This window comes from Aquarana catesbeiana, linkage group LG07 (assembly GCF_042186555.1).
Source record: "Aquarana catesbeiana isolate 2022-GZ linkage group LG07, ASM4218655v1, whole genome shotgun sequence".
In the NCBI taxonomy this organism is placed as follows: domain Eukaryota; kingdom Metazoa; phylum Chordata; class Amphibia; order Anura; family Ranidae; genus Aquarana; species Aquarana catesbeiana.
Window position 1 is genome coordinate 91,334,071 of NC_133330.1, and position 19,089 is coordinate 91,353,159.

Sequence of the window (19,089 nt, forward strand, 5' to 3'; positions counted from 1 at the left end):
CACTCTCTGAGATCCACCCCAGATCACTTTTCAGAGGGTGCCGCTAGTGTAAAGAAAGTCCTAAGTGAATTTAAACATACATTGTACAAACATAAATAAAAGGAAAAAAAAACACAAACAACGAAAAATGAAACAAAAAAAGACTTTTTTTTTTTTTAAAGCAGACTGTAAAAGTCTTTTTCTGCTGTCTCTATGCTCCATATATATTAAATGGAAATATCCACCTGTAATCATATTATTATTATGACCTAAATCATTACAGTACATTGAACCAGCTACGCATCCAAAAGTCTCCATCCTCTGACAATTTACAACAAATGAAAAAAAAAGAAAAAAAAAATAGATTCAGGCTTGTTAAACACTACTGGTCATGCTTATGTCCCCCGTCCCTGAAAAGTGATCCGATGTGAATTGCTTTTCAGATTTTTCAGAAGACAGTGAAAGGAGGTTAGCAGACGTTCAGGAGGTGACTGCCACCTCCTGATGCCTTTTTTTTATTGCCAAACTGCAATTTTACATTGTGGGATTATGCCACAACTGCAAGCCAACTGTTTGGCTGGTGGATACAGCGCAGCCCCATTCACATATATGGGAGAGTTTACCAGGCAGTGCAACCCGTCAGATTCTGCATGTAATGTTAAAATTGCCACAAGTGGCACCACGCCCCCTTGTAGTTGGGCGCTCAAGGGGTTGTTGTTGGTAAAAACGTGCATCAACCATTTTTTTTTACTGACCCCCCTCCCCGGCAGCACATGCAAAATGAACCTAAAGGCATACTTGTTTGCTCACGCCTATGGCAATCCGTTATATCTGTCATTGCTTTTACAATCCTGTTTGTACATTTAACTTGTTTTGTTAAGTACTTTGAGCCCTCGACAAGAAAGGTGCTGTAAAAAAATGATTGTTAATGCTGCAAATATGCAAAAACAAAACAAACAAAAAGTAACACAATTTTTGGGTGTTTTTACACCATTGCTAATGATTTCGCCTGATTGGTGAGGAAGTAAACACGAGATGTACGTGGCACTCATAGGGTTACAAATTTAGTTCCTCTATAGATGAGTAAATGTCTTTTCCGGTTTCATAGCATCTCACAGTTGTGGTCTGCGCTCTGTGTAGCCATCCTTCCATCTCCCTCTCTTGCTAGTTCCTTTTTTCAGTGACAAGTGCGAGAAGGACAAGATCACCGCCATCCACAGCCATGCAGGCCATAAAGTGCGTCGTCGTTGGTGATGGGTAAGTAAAAAGTTTTTTTGTTACATAAAAATATAAAAGACATTGAGGCTTTAGAAGGTACAATGATTTACACTTGTCACATTTGAAAGCCAGGTAGCTTTTTGACGCCATGCTGATCTACTTCCTGTCTGGGCAGCATAGGCTGTGCTTTTTGCCTTTGCAGGTTTCTTTTTCTGTTTTTTTTTCTGTGAGAAGTTACTAATACAATCTGGATTAATGCAACTAAATGTCGCCATATCTGTCCAACACTTGAACTATTCAGTTTATATTCATCACGACACTAAGGCCTGGTTCACATCTATGCATTTTTTAGCGCGTTTTCAGTTTTGCAGAAACACACTACAGTCTATTTAACATGGTTTCCTACGGGTCACGTTCACATCTGTGCATTTTATGGTAAGGGACGGGGACTTTTTTCTGTTTTTTGGTTCCATAGGCTTCCACTGATCAAAAACGCGTATTGAAAAACGCAAAATGCACCTGGAATATGAAAACTACAACCTGCATAGGTATGAATCAGGCCTAAGTGAAGATTTTTGCTCTATATAGTCAGCCATTTTAGGCTAAAGGTGGCTCACTAGGAGCTGCCTAAGGTGTCTTTCAGTAAGGAAACAGCATCTGTTTCTGTATGTTTTTTATATTAAGAAAACTGTCATTTTGGGCTCACTGTCCCATTAACAATTTAACAAAATCAATAGGTTGCTTTAACCACTTCAATACCAGGCACTTATACACCTTCCTGCTCAGACCAATTTTCAGCTTTCAGCGCTGTCGCACTTTGAATGACAATTGCGCGGTCATACAACACTGCACCCAAACTAAATTTTTATCAATTTGTTCCCACAAATAGAGCTTTCTTTTGGTGGTATTTGATCACCTCTGTGTTTTTTATTTTTTGCTAAACGAATAAAATAAAGACTGAAAATCTTGAAAGAAATTTTTTTTTGTTTCTGTTACAAAATTTTGTAAATAAGTAGGTTTTCTCCTTCACTGATGGGCACTGATGGGGCTGCACTGACGGGCACTGATAAGGTGGCACTGATGGGTACTGATGAGGTGGCACCAATGAGGTGGCACTGATGAGGTGGCACTGATGAGCGGCACTAATATGGGGCACTGATAGGTGGCACTGATGGTCTAAATCTGCTAGTCCATCTAACACCCCCTCCCCCCCAGACTGACAATGCTGCTGTAGAAATGTGCCCCCTGTGCTCATTCATTCAGAGTAGGGACACTCTAATACAGAAAATGTGTTACTGGTCATATCAATAGGTGAAATCAGAGGGGAAAAAGCCTAAAAAAAGAAAACTGATGCCACCACCACATCTAATGATTGGTCAGCTGCAATGTAATACATTTTTGGTTTTGGGTTTAATACCGCCTAAAGTAAAAAATGTCCCAGTGTTTATACTGCCTCCTCACCTCCCTTTATTCTTACCTGAGTCCTATCTGGATCTGCAGCGGCTCTCCTTGCTCTCCTTGTTCAGAGGACACAGCAGCGGGAGCCATTGTCTCCTGCTGATGTCAATCAAATCATTTCAGCAGAGAGCGGGTGGGGGGGTGGCGAGGCTGAGATGTTTGCCTTTAGAAGCACACACACTAGCTCGGTAATGAGCCCGCAAGTGTTTCCCCATAGAAAATGGCTTTCTATAGGGCAAACACCAAAGAGAAGGATCCAAGAGCACCAGCATGGGGCCCTAGAGGAGGTTCGGTCTGCTCTGTGCAAAACCAGGTAAGCATAACATGTTTCGGAGTTTAGAGAAAGACAAAGCCTTTGGAACCACTTTAAGCTGGGCATAGACGAACCCCTGTTGAACCGCCCAAATTTTGAGCTGTGTGTGCCCATCCCTCTTCGACAGAATTTGATCATTATTAGATCGACATCTGTAGATCGGACATGCTGGAAACATTTTGTTGTTGATCAGTGTATTCTGTATGCAGTGTATGCTGCCATACTACAATGTCCTGATGAGAAGGATTCCTCCATTGACCTCACTTGTGTGGATCTAGCTAGCCTTCTAGCTGAACAAACAAAAAAAAAAAAGTCTTAGCTCAGCTTTAGTGCCAACTTAAGGCCTTATGTATTCTGGACATTTTTTGCTATCTTTCCTAGATGCCTTTACTCCTCGCAGAGATGCTTTTTGGCATAAAAAATGCTTAACCCTAGTAAATGCGGGCAACGCATTTAGGCGCATTTAGGCTCATTGAGCGTTTGGGCGTTAATTTATGTAATTAGCCAGAATAGTAATTTTTTTCTGGCCATTAAAATGAATTAACACTCAAACGCTTAATGCTCCTAATGTTATTGTATGAGTAAACACGCATTTACACACATCAATCGTTTTTTGCCAAAACACCGCCGCTCCTAGATGCACTGGCAGTGTTTTTTTCTGTGCCTCTAAACGCCCCTGCTTCTAAACTCCTCCAAATACCTATGAGTGCATGGACACATAGACTAACATGCAGGGGCATTTAAAGGCAGAAAAAAAAAAAAAAACGCCCCTAGGGGCAGCATCAAAAACGTCCAGTGTGCTTGGGGCTGTTCAAGGAGGGGGAGAGCAGTTCTATAGGAAGAGAGGAAATTTTCAGGAGCAAAAACGTGCAAACTGTTTACAGGGGCACCCATCTAAGTCTATGGGGCTTAAAATGCCCAAATATGCTGAAAAAAGCCCATGTACTCTTTTGAGTGTAGGGGCCACTGAGAGTACAAGTGTGGACAGGGACAATTAGAAAGAAAGGGGTTTTTCATGTTGAGGACAGTCAGGCATAAGCATTGCTGTGCGCAGCCTATTGCATTGGGGTGTGCACCCTAAAGCTCAAACACATATGTGTGTGTGTGTCTACATGTATATGACCCCGGTACATTAATCTCCCTGCCGGCACAGTGAAAGAGAAGTGTGTAAACACTTCTCTTGTGGCAGAGAAGGTAAGAGGGAGATCTTTCCCATCTTCCAGGTGGCACACAGAACGATAATGCTAATGCACATGGGGGGATTAGGGTGTGCCCGGGTACACCCAGCACACCCTGTGCGCACTCCTTTGGGCATAGGGAAACAAGCTGAAAAATGCTCAAATGTAAGAAAACACTTTATTAGGCCTGTCCCTGCTGTGTGAAATTAGGATGACCCAAAGTGAGATGGAGCTTTCAGTTTTCCCTGTCTCTGGCAATGAAAGATGAAATGGAGAAATATGCATTTAGCAGTATACTTTTGGTATCCTGCCATCCTGTGATGATGTAACTGCAGTCAACACGTGTCACTTTTGCAACTTCCACTTGTCTTTTTCTAACCTGCAAGATAGCTCAGGTCACATTGACCATATTTGGCTAAGTAGGCCAAGTTTTATTATGTTCTTACTGGGATTGCCTACAATTTTATTTATAAGTTAATAAGGGATGGGGTTAAGTGGTTCACTGACTTACAGCTTAAAGAGATATGATCACCTAAAGGTCAACTCTACTTGAGGAAAACCCTGTAAAAGAACAAAAACTATACATACCTTTCCTGGCGACCCATGCGTTGATCTGCAAGGGCTAAATTCTTGTTAAAGCTAGGGGGTTATAGAAGATGCTCTATTGTTTATCCAACTTGCTCCAGCAGACTCTGGCACTGCTCTCTTCTCACATCTGTGGGTCATTATGTACGGCGCAGGGCTATTAACCTTGTATTGTATGTGGTGGAGACAGCAGTGTGGCCACGGCTGCCAGCAGCTTACATAGGAAGCTGCGGAGGACCAGTCACACAGATTGAGGGAGCCTACTGGAGCAGGTAAGTAAAAGGTAAGTAATAGAGCTTCTTCTGCAACCCCTAGACTTCTGCCTGTCAGATGAAAGCAGTCTATCGTCTCCAACCACCCGGTAACGGCGCCACCTTCTGCGTGCACCCCGCCGTGTATCCTGGGCTTGCTTGCCCATCTGTGAGCCCGGGACCAGCATAGTGAGTGCCACCGGGTAGGGGGGAGGGAGCTAGGCGGATGCACATCCACTCTTCTCCGCTTCTTGTTGCTGACCCGGAAGAGACGTGCTTGACGTCACTTCCGGGTTCCTCTGTCAGTTTCCCTAGTATAGCCGGTGTTCTGCCGAGAAAGTTCCGCTCGGCGGATAAGGACCCCCCTCTACTGCGCAGGCGCTGCGCCTGCGCAGTAGGATACGGCAGAGATAGCCGAAGGGGAATAGGTCCAAATCAGCTTTACACAGAGCCTGTAAGAGGGCCCCTGGCGGGCTCGCTTCGCTCGCCACGCTTCGGGCACGGCCTCGCTGCGCTCGGCTCTTTTAGATTCCCCCTCTAGGTCCACTTGGATGGTAGGGAAGGAACCTGGAACCAGAGCACAGGCGCCGTGTACAGCTGATTGTCGATCTTGAGCTTCGGCTATCTCTGGCGGGTGTTAGTAGTTCGTACTGCGCAGGCGCTGCTCCTGCGCAGTACAGGGGGGGAACTTATCCGCCGAGGGAACTTATTCGGCAAGACACCGGCAAAGAATGTAATGCAGTGTACAGTAATCTGCATTGCATTACATTTAGTGGAGCACAGAGGAGACATGCAGGATCTTTTAGACCCTGCATGTCTCATTAAAGAGAACCTGTCACCAAAAAATCATCACACAGGGTCTTTTTGTTCCCTATGTGATGAAAAAAAAAGTTAAGTAACATTTTTTTGTATGCCCACATATAAGTACATACAATTGTAAATGCATATGTCAGGGGCACCTATGCATGAAAACACAGATTGCGTTACATATCGCTGCTCACACTGGAGTAAGAGCAACATTTCTAGCACCAGACCTCCTTCGTCAAGCTAAAATGATGACCTATAAGGGCTTTTAAAGTGTCACCTATAGAAAATATAGGGTACTGAAGTTTGTCATCATTTCACGGGTGCATGCAATTTTAAGGTTTGAAATGTTGGCTATATATTTACTCGGTGCAACCTTATCTTTTATATTTTACCAAAAAATTGGGTAATGTAATGTGTTTGTGTGCCCTTAAATGAAATTCAGTGTATTCTTTACTGAAATTTTGTGGTAATATCGTGTGTAACATAAAAAACTGGAACTACTGCTATTTTATTCTCTAGGGTGTCTGCTTTCGGAAAATATATAATGTTTTGGGGGTTTTATGCAATCTTCAGGCCTAAATTGTTTTTTAAGCATGTGCAAAAACTGCAAAAATTGCTCTGGCAGCGAAATGGTTAAAGCCTATAAAACTCTGAGAAAATAACAATGTAGATAAACATGGGGTGCATAAAAACATGTGCATAGTAGCCAATAGGGATGGCCTGAACAATCCTCTGCACGGTTCGCACCAGAACTTTCGAACATCACAAAAGTTCGGAACCGAATAACGAACCCTATTGAAGTCTTTGAGACCAGAATGTGAAAAATCAAAAGTGCCCATTTTGAAGGCTTATATGCAAGTAATTTGGCATGCAATGGTTATGGAGGTCCAGGTGGGCCCTGGGGGACATGTATCAATGAAAAAAAAGTTTGCAAAAAACGTAATTTTTAAATGAGCAGTGATTTATTGATGCTGAAAGTGAAAGCTTAAAAATGAAAAATTCCTTTCAATATAGTGCCTGGGGGGTCCCCTCAATCCACCTGTAAAGTGCCACATCTATACTGTGTATAGAAGCTGCAGCAGCAATAATTGCATTTATAAAGCCCAAAAAAATGACATTTTCTGTGTAAGCTTTGTTTATTTTGTAAGCAATGGCTTGTATGAAGAGGCCACAATGTAGTGTACTGGGAATAAGATTAGAAATTTTTTTGGATAAATTCTGTTGTCTCTACCACAGACTTTGGATAGAAGTAACGGATGCGGAAAAATTAGTCTTTGGGTGTCGGGGGCCCCTTTCACACCGTAACCCTATAGAGGTACTCTTGATGAAAGCAAGAATTGGCCTTGCTGTCAAAAATTGCAATGATATGCTCCTGTCAAACAGGTGTCAAAAAATTGGGTGTTAGTTGTGCCCATAAAACCTACACCAAAAACATTCTTCCAGATAAAATCAACACTCACAACACTAGGCAGCCTAGAAGTCCTGCAGAGATTCCATATCCCAAAAACACTTAATCGGTGACATCAGCATCAGGGGCTTCATAGCTGTTGGTAATCCAGGACTGATTAATTTTGATAAGTCAGACGGTCCACGGAGTCTGTGGACAGAGGCGTGCTATGATCAGTAACAAAACCTCCAGCAGCACTAAATGCCCATTCAGAAAGCACGCTGGATGCAGGGCAGATACAACTGTATGGCTGAACTTGCATCTCACAGACATCGCATGTGATCGGCACTGCAGGTGAGGGTGCAAATCACATGCGATGTCTGTGGTCGCACTGGTGTGAACCTAGGCTTAAGGTTATAAAATAACCAATGGAAGGACTAATTTGTAAAATACAAATTGTAAATATCTCACACTGACCCAGACTTGGCGGCGAAGCCACGCCATGTATGGAACTGTGTGTACCATATATGTGAACTCCCACCCTCCAGATCATTACTCCAAAATGGTATATGGATATATAAATGATCTCCATCAAACAAGTACAGATACTATTAGAGAAGGGTTTGGGACTGACCATCCCGTGGGACTTTAAATGAAACCATGACCGGATGAGGTCATGCGTTTCCATCCCTTTACTAGTCTAAGAAAAAAGCAACAAAAGTGGGACTTTAAATGAAGTGCGTGAAATGTCCAAAAAACAAAACCGATGGACTACTAGGAAAATTTTATTAGATTCATGGAAATAAAACATGCATATAGTAATAATATATCAATCACAAATAGAGAGAAATATCATCAATAATAGCAGCAAATATACATGATTCAATGAATACAACAATTCTCCATGGTACACCAGTAGGATATTAATACACAACCATATAATAAAAGGTATTGCCTGCAAAATAAGCCTCCAAAAAAACTAAAAAAATTAGGAAATGGTATGACGCTGGTGGGAAACGCGACAATGGTAGCTCTACGCGTTTCGTGGCTTCTTATGCCACTCGTCAGGAGCAAGCGCGTATCTTGATCTAAAATAAAAGATATAAAAATGATCTAGTGATTATAAACATGAAACAGAGGTGGGGAAATTGAAAAGACCCCACACAGAGTGCATGCTTACACATTGTGGTTCGTGAAATGGTGGCGGAGGCCATACCTCGCTCGGCAGTCGGAGACACCACCCCCCGGGAGCTGAGGTGGACGGACCGAAGGGGGTGACCCCACAGGGTGCCATCCAAGGCAGACCAGGACCCCCGAGGCAAACCTGGAGTGGAAAGTACAGATAGGAAATCAAATAGCAACCATACCATAGAGGTGAACAGCTAAGTGTGAATAGAGAGTACAGAGTGAAGTAGACGAAAGATGTGTGACCATGTGGAAGACAAGGAAAGAGGGCTAGGTAGAGACATCCAAGCAAGACTGCCAAGCAAGCAAACCAGACACCACAGAGCATGATTGCAAGGAAAGAAAGAAAGGAACCAGAGATTATATTAAATCAGATCATTTAAAGTCCCACTTTTGTTGCTTTTTTCTTAGACAAGTACAGATACTAGAAGGAATGGGAGAATGAACTAGTAAACAAACGTGGAGCAAAAGGCAAAGATGAAGTAAAACAGAGTGTATTATAAACTACCTGCATAACAGATGTATGCTGGGAGGCACCGGGACTAATTCAAAAAAATGACTCACATCCCATTCCAAGTTCAAACCCAAGGGGATGCGAGTCTAAAGATGGTGGTGCAGTGTATTGTGGTCGTTCAGCAGGCCAAAGAATCGGTCAAACGACCCGATAATTTTGTTGTTCAGCGAACTGCCGAACCGTTCGCCCATCCCTAGTAGCCAATCAGCTTCTAACTTCAGCTTGTTCAATTAAGCTTTGGCAATAAAACCTGGAAGCTGATTGGTTTCTATGCAGAGCTGCACCAGATTTTTGCATTCTCTAGTTTTAGTAAATAACCCCCACTGTTTTTAAAATGTCTGTTGATATTAAATTTTTTTGTGCTCCAACACTACCCACACAAATCTTTTTCCCGGCAACACACTAAATCTGAAGCGTAAAGTCAGATTTTTCACTTGTACCTACAGGTAGGTCTATAATCAGGTTTACTTGTAGGTACAGTGAATATCTCTTAAACCTGAATCGTTTAGGAGACATTCACATCGGCAGGAGACAATCACATCACTGTGCAGTGCGCTTTTCACTCAGGTCACACTGAGTGTGCCTACAATGCGTCGATTCCGTGGGAGTGACAACATAGTGACCCTGCCAGGGGCGGCCCGTGCATTGTGGGCACACGAGCGCCGCTCCCCCATCCATGCCCCCTTTCATGATGCCGGACGCATGAATCCCTATGGTGGGGGTGGGAGGGGGTGGCACTTTATGAAGCACCTGATTAGAGCCAAAGGCTCTAATAGGCTTCAAAATAGGGTGGGCTCAGGGCACAGGGAGTGCGCCCTGATCCCACCCAATTGTGTGATGATAGAAAATGAATTTTTGCTATTTTCACACTAATGCTCCTCCCCGCCAATCAGGGAGGCAGGTCGTCAGACCTGTTTCCCGCATCCTATTGGATGCCTGGCGCTTAGGAAGAGGTGGCACAGAGGATACACGAGGACGGACATCAGGACTGGCGTTAAGTGACCACCTGCGGGTGGGTGCTGTCAGAGAGCCACGAGTGGGGGGGGGACACAGTCAGAGCCACGGGGGGCCATCAGAGCCGTGACTGAGGGGGGGGCGTCAGAGCTGCGAGCGGGGGGGCTGTCAGAGCTGTGAGGGGGGGGTCGGTGGGCACAGTGCCTGCATATGATGGGCACAAGTGGCTGCGTATACCGGGCACAAGTGGCTGCATTTGACGGGCACAGTGAGGCTGCATATGATGGGCACAAGTGGCTGCATATGATGGGCACAGTGGCTGCATTCGATGGGCACAGTGGCTGCGTTCGATGGCCACAGTGAGGCTGCAATTGATGGAAAAGTGGAAGCACTAGGAGCAGAGACAGCGCACCACTAGAGGGCGCCGCTTGACAGATAAGTCTGCCATAATGTGCTAGTATGCAGTGCATACTAGCATATTCTGGCATAACACTGCAGGCTCATTGCTGATTGGAGAGCAGTAGACATAATTGTGTGGCTTGAGTCCCAAACCACTACAGATAGACCATTACTCTCCTACTGAGGGCAGCAGGCCTTATCTTCAGTATACTGTGGGGAAACAGACTTTTGGGGTCGGTACTGGAGCACAACAAAATAAATTCAACAAAAGACATTTCAAAATCTAGGTTTTTAACCCCATGTTGATCTTATTTTTAACCCCATGTTGATCTGGCTTATTTTTTCTCAGACTTTCTCAATTTGGCTTAATTTAATACCTGGTGATTCTGCCATGAATGATTTTATAGTGTGGCAACGCTTTGTCAATGTCTTTGCCAATTGTGCTCCAGTTTTGTCACCATGTTACATGGACTTTCAATGTAAACTACAAGTGGCTATTTCAACACATTATGCAAACATGTCCCCCCGCATTGTCACAATCAGGAAACCAGTTTTAGGAAATTCCACGCAGCCACCACTGGAGTGCATGCATGTAGACAGGAAGTGGTTGCAAGGAGGTTTCAGGAGACAAGCAGCACAGAATTACAACAAAAGATTTTTAAAAAATGGCAAGAACATACAATAAAAATAGTGCAAGCTCAGTGTCGTTCAGTTAGGGTTTACATCTTTCTTTAAATGGTACCCAACCAAATTACTACCATCAGTACCTTATCTTCTCTGTAGGGGGCATCTCTGCCAAGTCACAAAATAGGTTAGCAAAATATGAAGTGGTCATCATATTTTATTCTACCTGATCAGACAGAATGTGACCTGCATGAAGCTGAGCAAGTCCCAGAGGCTGAGCGGGGTTATCGAACAGCACAGGCACTGCTTGCGCAGCTTTAATGATGTACTGTTGGCACACTCTCATACATACAGGAAGCAGTACTTGCAGCTGCCATAGGTTTGTAAAAATCCTTTGGTGTGTTACTATCAAATAACATAAGGGAGCTAAATTAACGAACAGATTGTATTTAGGTTATGTGAACCCTAACAATGAACTACTCTTACTTGCTCTCTTTTGGCCTGGTAAATATACAATTGGAATTGTTATGTTAGATCTGCAAAAATAGTTGATTCTGTGAGAAATCTAGTGAGCTGATAACTTTCTGTGCTTTCTGTCTTTGCTGCACTGTTATCAGTTATTATTGTTCCCAGTTCTCTCTGCGGACTACAGAAAACCTTACATTTTATGGAGACAAGGAAGGTGGTGGGGGAGGGGTGTTCTGACTGTAGTCCACAGAGAGAACTGAGAGCAGTGCAGGAAATACCTGATGTAACCATTTCTGAAGCACTGCTATATTTTAGGTTTCCCTTTATCATTACTAGGCCATCTCTAATAGATGTCTTTCAGTTTAACTAAGGCCCGGTTCACACTGATGTGACAATCGCTCTGACTTTGGCGCACTAGTCGCATCAGAAGTCGGACCCCAGTCAGTGCAATGGAACTAATTTGTGTGACTTGAGTTCCTGCACTACTTTTGGTACGACTTGCATTGACTTCTGTTAAAGAAGTTGCGCTGGGGTCTGACTTTTTCTTTCATTTAGGCCCCATTCCCGGACAAATGCAGTGGGTTATCTCATGTTTTAACCACTTCAGCCCCGGAAGATTTTACCCCCTTCCTGACCAGAGCATTTTTTGCGATTCGGCGCTGCATCGCTTTAGCTGACAGTTGTGCGGTCGTGCGACATTACACCCAAACAAAATTGGCGTCCTTTTTTTTTTTCACAAATAGAGCTTTCTTTTGGTGGTATTTGATCTCTGCAGTTTTTATTTTTTGCGCTATAAACAAAAAAAGAGTGACAATTTTGAAAAAAAAAGCAATATTTTTCTATAATTTATATCCCTCAAAAATATATAAAGTCAACAGCTACAAATACCTTAGCTGCTAACTTTACATATAAGGACACTTACCTGTCCAGAGTTCCCGTGATGTCGGCACCCCAAGTAGATTCGTCCATCGGCTTCAGGTGCAGGCATTGCAACTAAGGGAAGCCAGAAGTAAAGCCTTCAGGCTTTACAGCCGGTTCCTTACTGCGCATGCACGAGTTGAGTGGTCCCGTCATCTTCTGGGACACACACCGGTCCCAGAAGGCAGTGGAGGGAAGGAGGTGGGCCAAAATCACTCGGGGAAATGATGTAACTTGTTGCGGCGGGGTACATAGAAAGTGAAGAAGAATGACAATGGAAAAGAAGGTAAAACAAACAGAGAAAAAAAAAAGTTAGCCAATACGTTTTTAAGATGCATGGATTGACTAGATGGCGCAAAGTCTTATATGTGGGAGGAACTTTGCTTTAACATGCGTTGTGTTAACCACTTGCCGACCGGCTCCTGTACATATACGTCGGCACTTTGAAGATTGATATCTCGGTAATGGCAGCAGCTGCTGCCACAACTGAGGTATCCATCTCTTCAGGAGATGGTCGTATTTACCATAATGGTGGTCTCTGCAGCGGATTCGCTACTTACCGGAGCCGTCGGCAGCGGCGGAGGCAATCAGGTCCTTGTCATGGCTGGGTATGGAGACGAGTGAGGCTAAGGTGGCCCCCACCCGTCTCCATACCATAGCAGGGCAGAAGCGACGTCATAATGTCACTTCCGCCCATACATCTTAAAGGCACATTTTTTCAATGTCATTTTTTTCAAATGACAATTTTTTTTTTTTTTTTTTATTGCATTTTAGTCCAAATATGAGATCTGAGGACTTTTTCTATTACAAGGGATGTTTACATTTCTTGTAATAGGAATAAAAGTGACCTAAATTAAAAAAAATGAATAAAATCAAGTAAAATAAATAAGAAAAAAAAATGTTTTTAAAGCGCCCTGTCCCGACGAGCTCGCATGCAGAAGCAAACGCATACGTGAGTGGCGCCCGCATATGAAAACGGTGTTCAAACCACACATGTGAAGTATTGCCACGATCGTTAGAGCGAGAACAATAATTCTAGCCCTAGACCTCCTCTGTAACTCAAAACATGCAACCTGTAGAATTTTTTAAACGTTTCCTATGGAGATTTTTAAGGGTAAAAGTTTGACGTCATTCCACGAGCGGGCGCAATTTTGAAGCGTGACATGTTGGGTATCAATTTACTTGGAGTAACATTATCTCTCACAATATAAAAAAAATTGGGCTAACTTTACTGTTGTCTTATTTTTTTATTCAAAAAATAAATTTTTTCCAAAAAAAGTGCGCTTGTAAGACCGCTGCGCAAATACGGTGTGAAAAAAAGTATTGCAATGACCGCCAAAAAACAATATATAATGTTTGGGGGTTCTAAGTAATTTTCTAGCAAAAAAAAACTGTTTTAAACTTGTAAACACCAAAATCTCAAAACGAGGCTGGTCTTTAAGATGTCCTTTCATTTAAATGGGCTGGAAACTCACCATAGTAGTTCTATAATCAGACAGAAATCTTTTCTGTTGATGCAGAGTACAAACAGCGTTGTGTTGTGTCGCAATGCAGGTGTGTTGGAGGTGCATGGCTTTAGTGCGTTGAAGTGTCATTCAAAAAAACATGCGAGTGATTACATTTTTTCATTGTTTTACTGTAACAAATATGCATATTAGCGTATTAACAAATATGGAGTAGCCAGCTTAGATATTCAAGTTTTGATGACCAGATTTAAAAACACATGAAGGACTCCTTTGAGTCTCCACACGTTGTTCTGCTTGTGGATAATTCCTGTGACACGAGGCAAGGTTCAATAACATGTACACCTAATAAAGCTAAACTCCAGGCTAAACAAATGTAAGATTCTTGTGCATTATTGTGAACACATAATTGCAACACGCTTGCTCTGCCTCGCACTACAACACACATTGGCGGTGTGCATTCTTAAAAGAGGTTCAGGTCCATTTTTTGTCATGCTTCTATACCTGTGTTGGCAGCCTATTTAAAATGACTATGCATGTGATCCTGTAGTGAAGGCTTATGAACCCGACCTTAGACCTGCGTAGTTTTATTTGCAAAGCCTAGAGCAAAATCTGTTTAAAATACAAATTAAAAAAAAAATAAACCTTGAATGTTACATTTTCATTATACCAATATTTTTTTTTTTTTTGGAGATTATGCAGCTGCACTTATTTGCAATGGTATTTGACTGTAGATCACATTAGCTACATGATAAGCATTCTGATTGGTGTGAAAGTCACAACTACTTCCTAACAGCAGATCAGGATGGGTTGGTGGAGGACACAAGTGACACCAGAACACCCCACCCAAGAGAGGAAGCTGCTCTCAACTTGTTCAATTTTGGTTAGAAATATATTGAGCAATGAAATGTGCTGGCCTGCAACAATATGTAAGCTTCTTTATGGGTGAATATTTTTACTTTTCAACAACATATAAACAAAATGTGTAGATGTCATGATAAAATATGCATGCCTTTCTTTCTTTATATCCAAGCACCCTTATCTAGAAATGTACCCTAAAGTAAAACTCCAGTTTTAAATTATTTTACTTATCTGAACTATTAGATGGTGATGAGACTCCATCCAGGCCTGGGGCAAGGGGGGGCAGGAGGGGTGGCTGTGCTGGAATCATGTGAGGTGGAATCATGTGATAGGAGTAGTAAAAGCATCATCACTACTCCTGTCAGCTTAGCGAGCAAAGTTACAAGAGAGTTGGGAGGAGGATTGGACTGTGCTCTCTCTCCCATCCAGCTCCTCCTCTTGCCAGTGCGGTGCTCCTGTATCTGAACTGTCAGATCAGAACTGTGCAGGGTTTGCTTACCTGTCCCAATCTCCTCCCAGCAAAAAATGTGGATAGATGTGGGTAAGCAAACTCTGTAAATTGCTAGTCTGACAGTCAGTGGAGTCCCTGAGCCGCAATCCCATACCCCTGCAGCAGCTTGCATCTCTCCCTTCCGGCTGCCTGGCAAAAGTGTTAAAAGTCGTAAGGAAGGCCGAGTAAGGTGGGGTGGGGGGTGGGCTATGTGCTAAGAGGTGGGATTACAGGGAGTAGCATTTGTGCAGGGTGTGTTCTGGGTGGTGCTAGGAAGGGTGATTTGGGGGTAGGATTTTCTAGTAAAGGAGAGGGATTTGTGCTAGGATGGTTGATTTTTTTTTCTTTTGGAGGGGAGGGATTTGTGCTAGGAGGAGAGATTTGGGGAGGGAGAGGATTTGAGGATTTGAGGTACAAGGGAGGATGCGGGTCAAAAACTTGTGTGTGGGGGGGTTTACTTGGAAGAGGGAGAATTTTGGTTTGAGGAGAATTTTGGCTTGGAGGGGGAATATATGCTTATATGGTTAGTGTACAATTAGTGTATTGGTACTTTTTTTGGATTGTGAGGGCAATTGGCTGACACATAATACTCATGTATCATAGGGAGGAGGGCACAGTATGACATCTTTGCCCTGGACACTAGATGATCTTGTCCTGCCACTGCTCCCATCCTTGATCTTCTTTTCACTTACAGTTTCTCACAAAAGTGAGTACACCCCTCACATTTTTGTAAATATTTTATTATATCTTTTCATGTGACAACACTGAAGAAATTACAGTTTGCTACTTTGGTGGGTGCTGGTGAGGCTGCATTTGATGGGTGCTGGTGAGGCTGCATTTGATGGGTGGTGGTAGGCTGCATTTGACGGGTGCTGGTAGGCTGCACTTGATGGGTGCTGGTAGGCTGCACTTGATGGGCACTGGTAGGCTGCATTTGATGGGCGCTGGTAGGCTGCACTTGATGGGTGCTGGTAGGCTGCACTTGATGGGCGCTGATAGGCTGCATTTTATGGGCGCTGATAGGCTGCATTTTATGGGCGCTGGTAGGCTGCATTTATGGGCGCTGGTAAGGCTGCCATTATGGGCGCTGGTGAGGCTTCATTTTATGGGCGCTGGTGAGGCTTCATTTGATGGGCGCTGGTGAGGATGCATTTGATGGGCGCTGGTGAGGCTGCATTTGATGGCCGATGGTAGGCTGCATTTGATGGGTGCTGGTGAGGCTACATGTGAAGGGTGCTGGTGAGGCTGCATTTATGGGCGCTGGTAGGCTGCATTTGATGGGCGATGGTAGGCTGCATTTGATGGCCGATGGTAGGCTGCATTTGATGGGCGCTGCTGGTAGGCTGCATTTGATGGGCGCTGCTAGGCTGCATTTGATGGGCGCTGGTAGGCTGCATTTGATGGGCGCTGGTAGGCTGCATTTGATGGGTGCTGGTAGGCTGCATTTGATGGGTGCTGGTAGCCTGCACTTGATGGGCGCTGGTAGGCTACATTTGATGGGCGCTGGTAGGCTGCATTTATGGGTGCTGGCAAGCTGCATTTGATGGACGCTGGTAGGCTGCATTTGATGGGCGCTGGTAGGCTGCATTTACTGTATGGGCACTGATAGGCTGCATTTATGGGCAATGGTAGCCTGCACTTGATGGGCGCTGGTAGGCTACATTTGATGGGCGCTGGTAGGATGCATTTATGGGTGCTGGTAGAATGCATTTGATGGACGCTGGTAGGCTAAATTTGATGGACGCTGGTAGGCTGCATTTGATGGGTGCTGGTAGGCTGCATTTATGGGTGCTAGTAGGCTGCATTTGATGGGCACTGGAATGCTGCATTTGATGGGTGCTGGTAGGCTGCATTATGGGCGCTGGTAGGTGGGGTATACATGGGCAGGGCAAAGGAGGTGGAGTCAGTGGTGGAGCCAAGGGGGTGGCAAAATTAGGTTTCGCCTAGGGTGTCAAAAATCGTTGTACCAGCCCTGAGTACTCAGCTAAATGAAGATCTGCCCAGCAGCTGAGGTATATCTTTCTGGCAATATCATGTAGCTTGTGACCTCAAACGCAAAACAGAGAAAAGCGACAAAGCTGCCCCAGAAAGACATGTACTTATCAGTCACCATAGCCCTCTATTAAGAATAAAATGAATTAAAAAATAAATGGGTGATAGGGGTGACGATCTCATGGTGCCTCTTTCCTAGATTTTTCTTTCATGGCCCTAATGTTACTGGAACAGGGGTTCTAACCCTTCTCTATTTTGGCATAATGTACACGTCAAAGCAGTTGTAAACTCAGACATGGCCAAGCAAGAACCAACCTTAACAATGCAGTGAAAGATTTATTCTCAAAATTGCTTTAAAAATAAATTTTTTAGAAGATTTATTAGCAGTTAGATAACTACCGTATTTTTTGGTCCTCCATTTCTGTGAGTACAAAAGCCTGCTGTCAATTATTTGCCATTAATCTCCCCTCACATTTGCTATTGCATTAGGATGTGCACTCCAAACCTAAAACACACGTGCCTTTCTCTGCAGCCTCAGCTGCACTAATCAGTGAATAAATGTGAAGTGCTCCGTGCCAAGCGGCTTCCTGTTTATTCACAAATGGAAGCATAGTAAACATAGTTTACTATGCTTCAGTTATGAATGAACACAGTGAGTGAGTGTGTTCATTTAGAAAAGGAAGGTGCTAGTAAATTACATATTTACTAGCCTTTCCTCTACTCTCCATCCTGAAACATCTCCCACAGCAGATGGGGGGAGAGGAGAGGAGGGAAGCCAACAGCACTGAGGGGCAGGGGGGCTAACACGGGGAAAGTCCGGGCAATAGTGGGAATCAATACTGCACATAGTGATTAGGGTGTTCCCAGGCACACCCCTGCGCATTCCTGTGGTTAGGTAGGAGTGATCAGTCTCCCTTCTGTGACTGAAGCTCCCTCCCCAACCCCCAGAACCCCCCACCATAGCTCAGAGTAGAGGGACAAGGAGGGTTGGTAATTCTGTAGGCTCTGCTCGTGTAGTGTAATAACTGTAAGGGCAGAGAGAGAGATATGAGCAACAGGAAGCTCACATCTGATACCACAAGGGATCTGCAGCAGTGTTTTATATGGGGCAGGAAGCTTGGTTATTAACCCCATAATGTGTAGTAATAAGCAGTCTCCAACAGGTACATGAATTGGGCCCATGCTCTAACTCTATCGGTGCTGAACCCTCATGTAATTCAGAAGGGGAACTATGACAGGTTATGAATTCCCTGTGTATACTGTGATGGTGCTAGGCCCTGTCACTGTGAGGAGACAGGCAGAAATTGTATTACATATAAAATGATATATTTTATGGTATCATAAAGGGGTAATTGGTATGACCCTTTGGACCACCAACATGTGATTACAAGAATCTGAATAAGATAAAATATGGGCTTCCTATTTAAACAATGCCATGTAAGTAAATATGGCACTTCCTGTTTTGTGAATGCCTGTGACCAATCTGTAAATGTCTGCCTGTGCCTACGCACATTTGTCACAAGTGTTTTAAACTACATTGCAGCAGAATTAAAGGCAAGGGGTTGATTTACTAAAACTGGAGAGTGCGAAATCTGGTGCAGCTCTTCATGGAAGCCAATCAGCTTCCAGTTTTTATTGTCAAAGCTTAATTGGACAAGCTGAAGCTGATAGGCTACCATGCACAGCTGCATCAGATTTTGCACTCTTTAAGTAAATCAACTCCAATGTGTTACATGTTACCCTCCCCTAAATATAAATGTAATATGGTAAGAAATATGCACACATATAATTAAGGAGAAATATGGACCACAGTGATTGGTATCACCTTATCCTGATAAAGGGCTCATTCACACCAGCGCTATTGGGCCCAACATAGTCACAACACAAAGGGGGTTATTTACAAAAGGCAAATCCACTTTGCACTACAAGTGCACTTGAAATTGCACTGAAAGTGCATTTGGAAGTGCAGTAGCTGTAGATCTGGGGGGAAGATCTGAAATGAGGGGAAGCTCTGCTGATTTTATCATCCAATCTTGTGCAAGCTA

General features: G+C 43.6%; 1 protein-coding gene across 1 annotated transcript in view; it reads left to right on the top strand.

Moving 5' to 3' along the window:
* Positions 1-1,068: 1,068 nt before the first annotated feature.
* RAC2 (Rac family small GTPase 2) overlaps positions 1,069-19,089 on the top strand; it is a 100,325-nt gene continuing 82,304 nt past the window's right edge. The window contains exon 1 of the mRNA XM_073592479.1: positions 1,069-1,236. Within this exon, the coding sequence (XP_073448580.1) occupies positions 1,202-1,236 (35 nt within the window). The 5' untranslated portion in view covers positions 1,069-1,201. The remainder of the gene's footprint in view (positions 1,237-19,089) is intronic.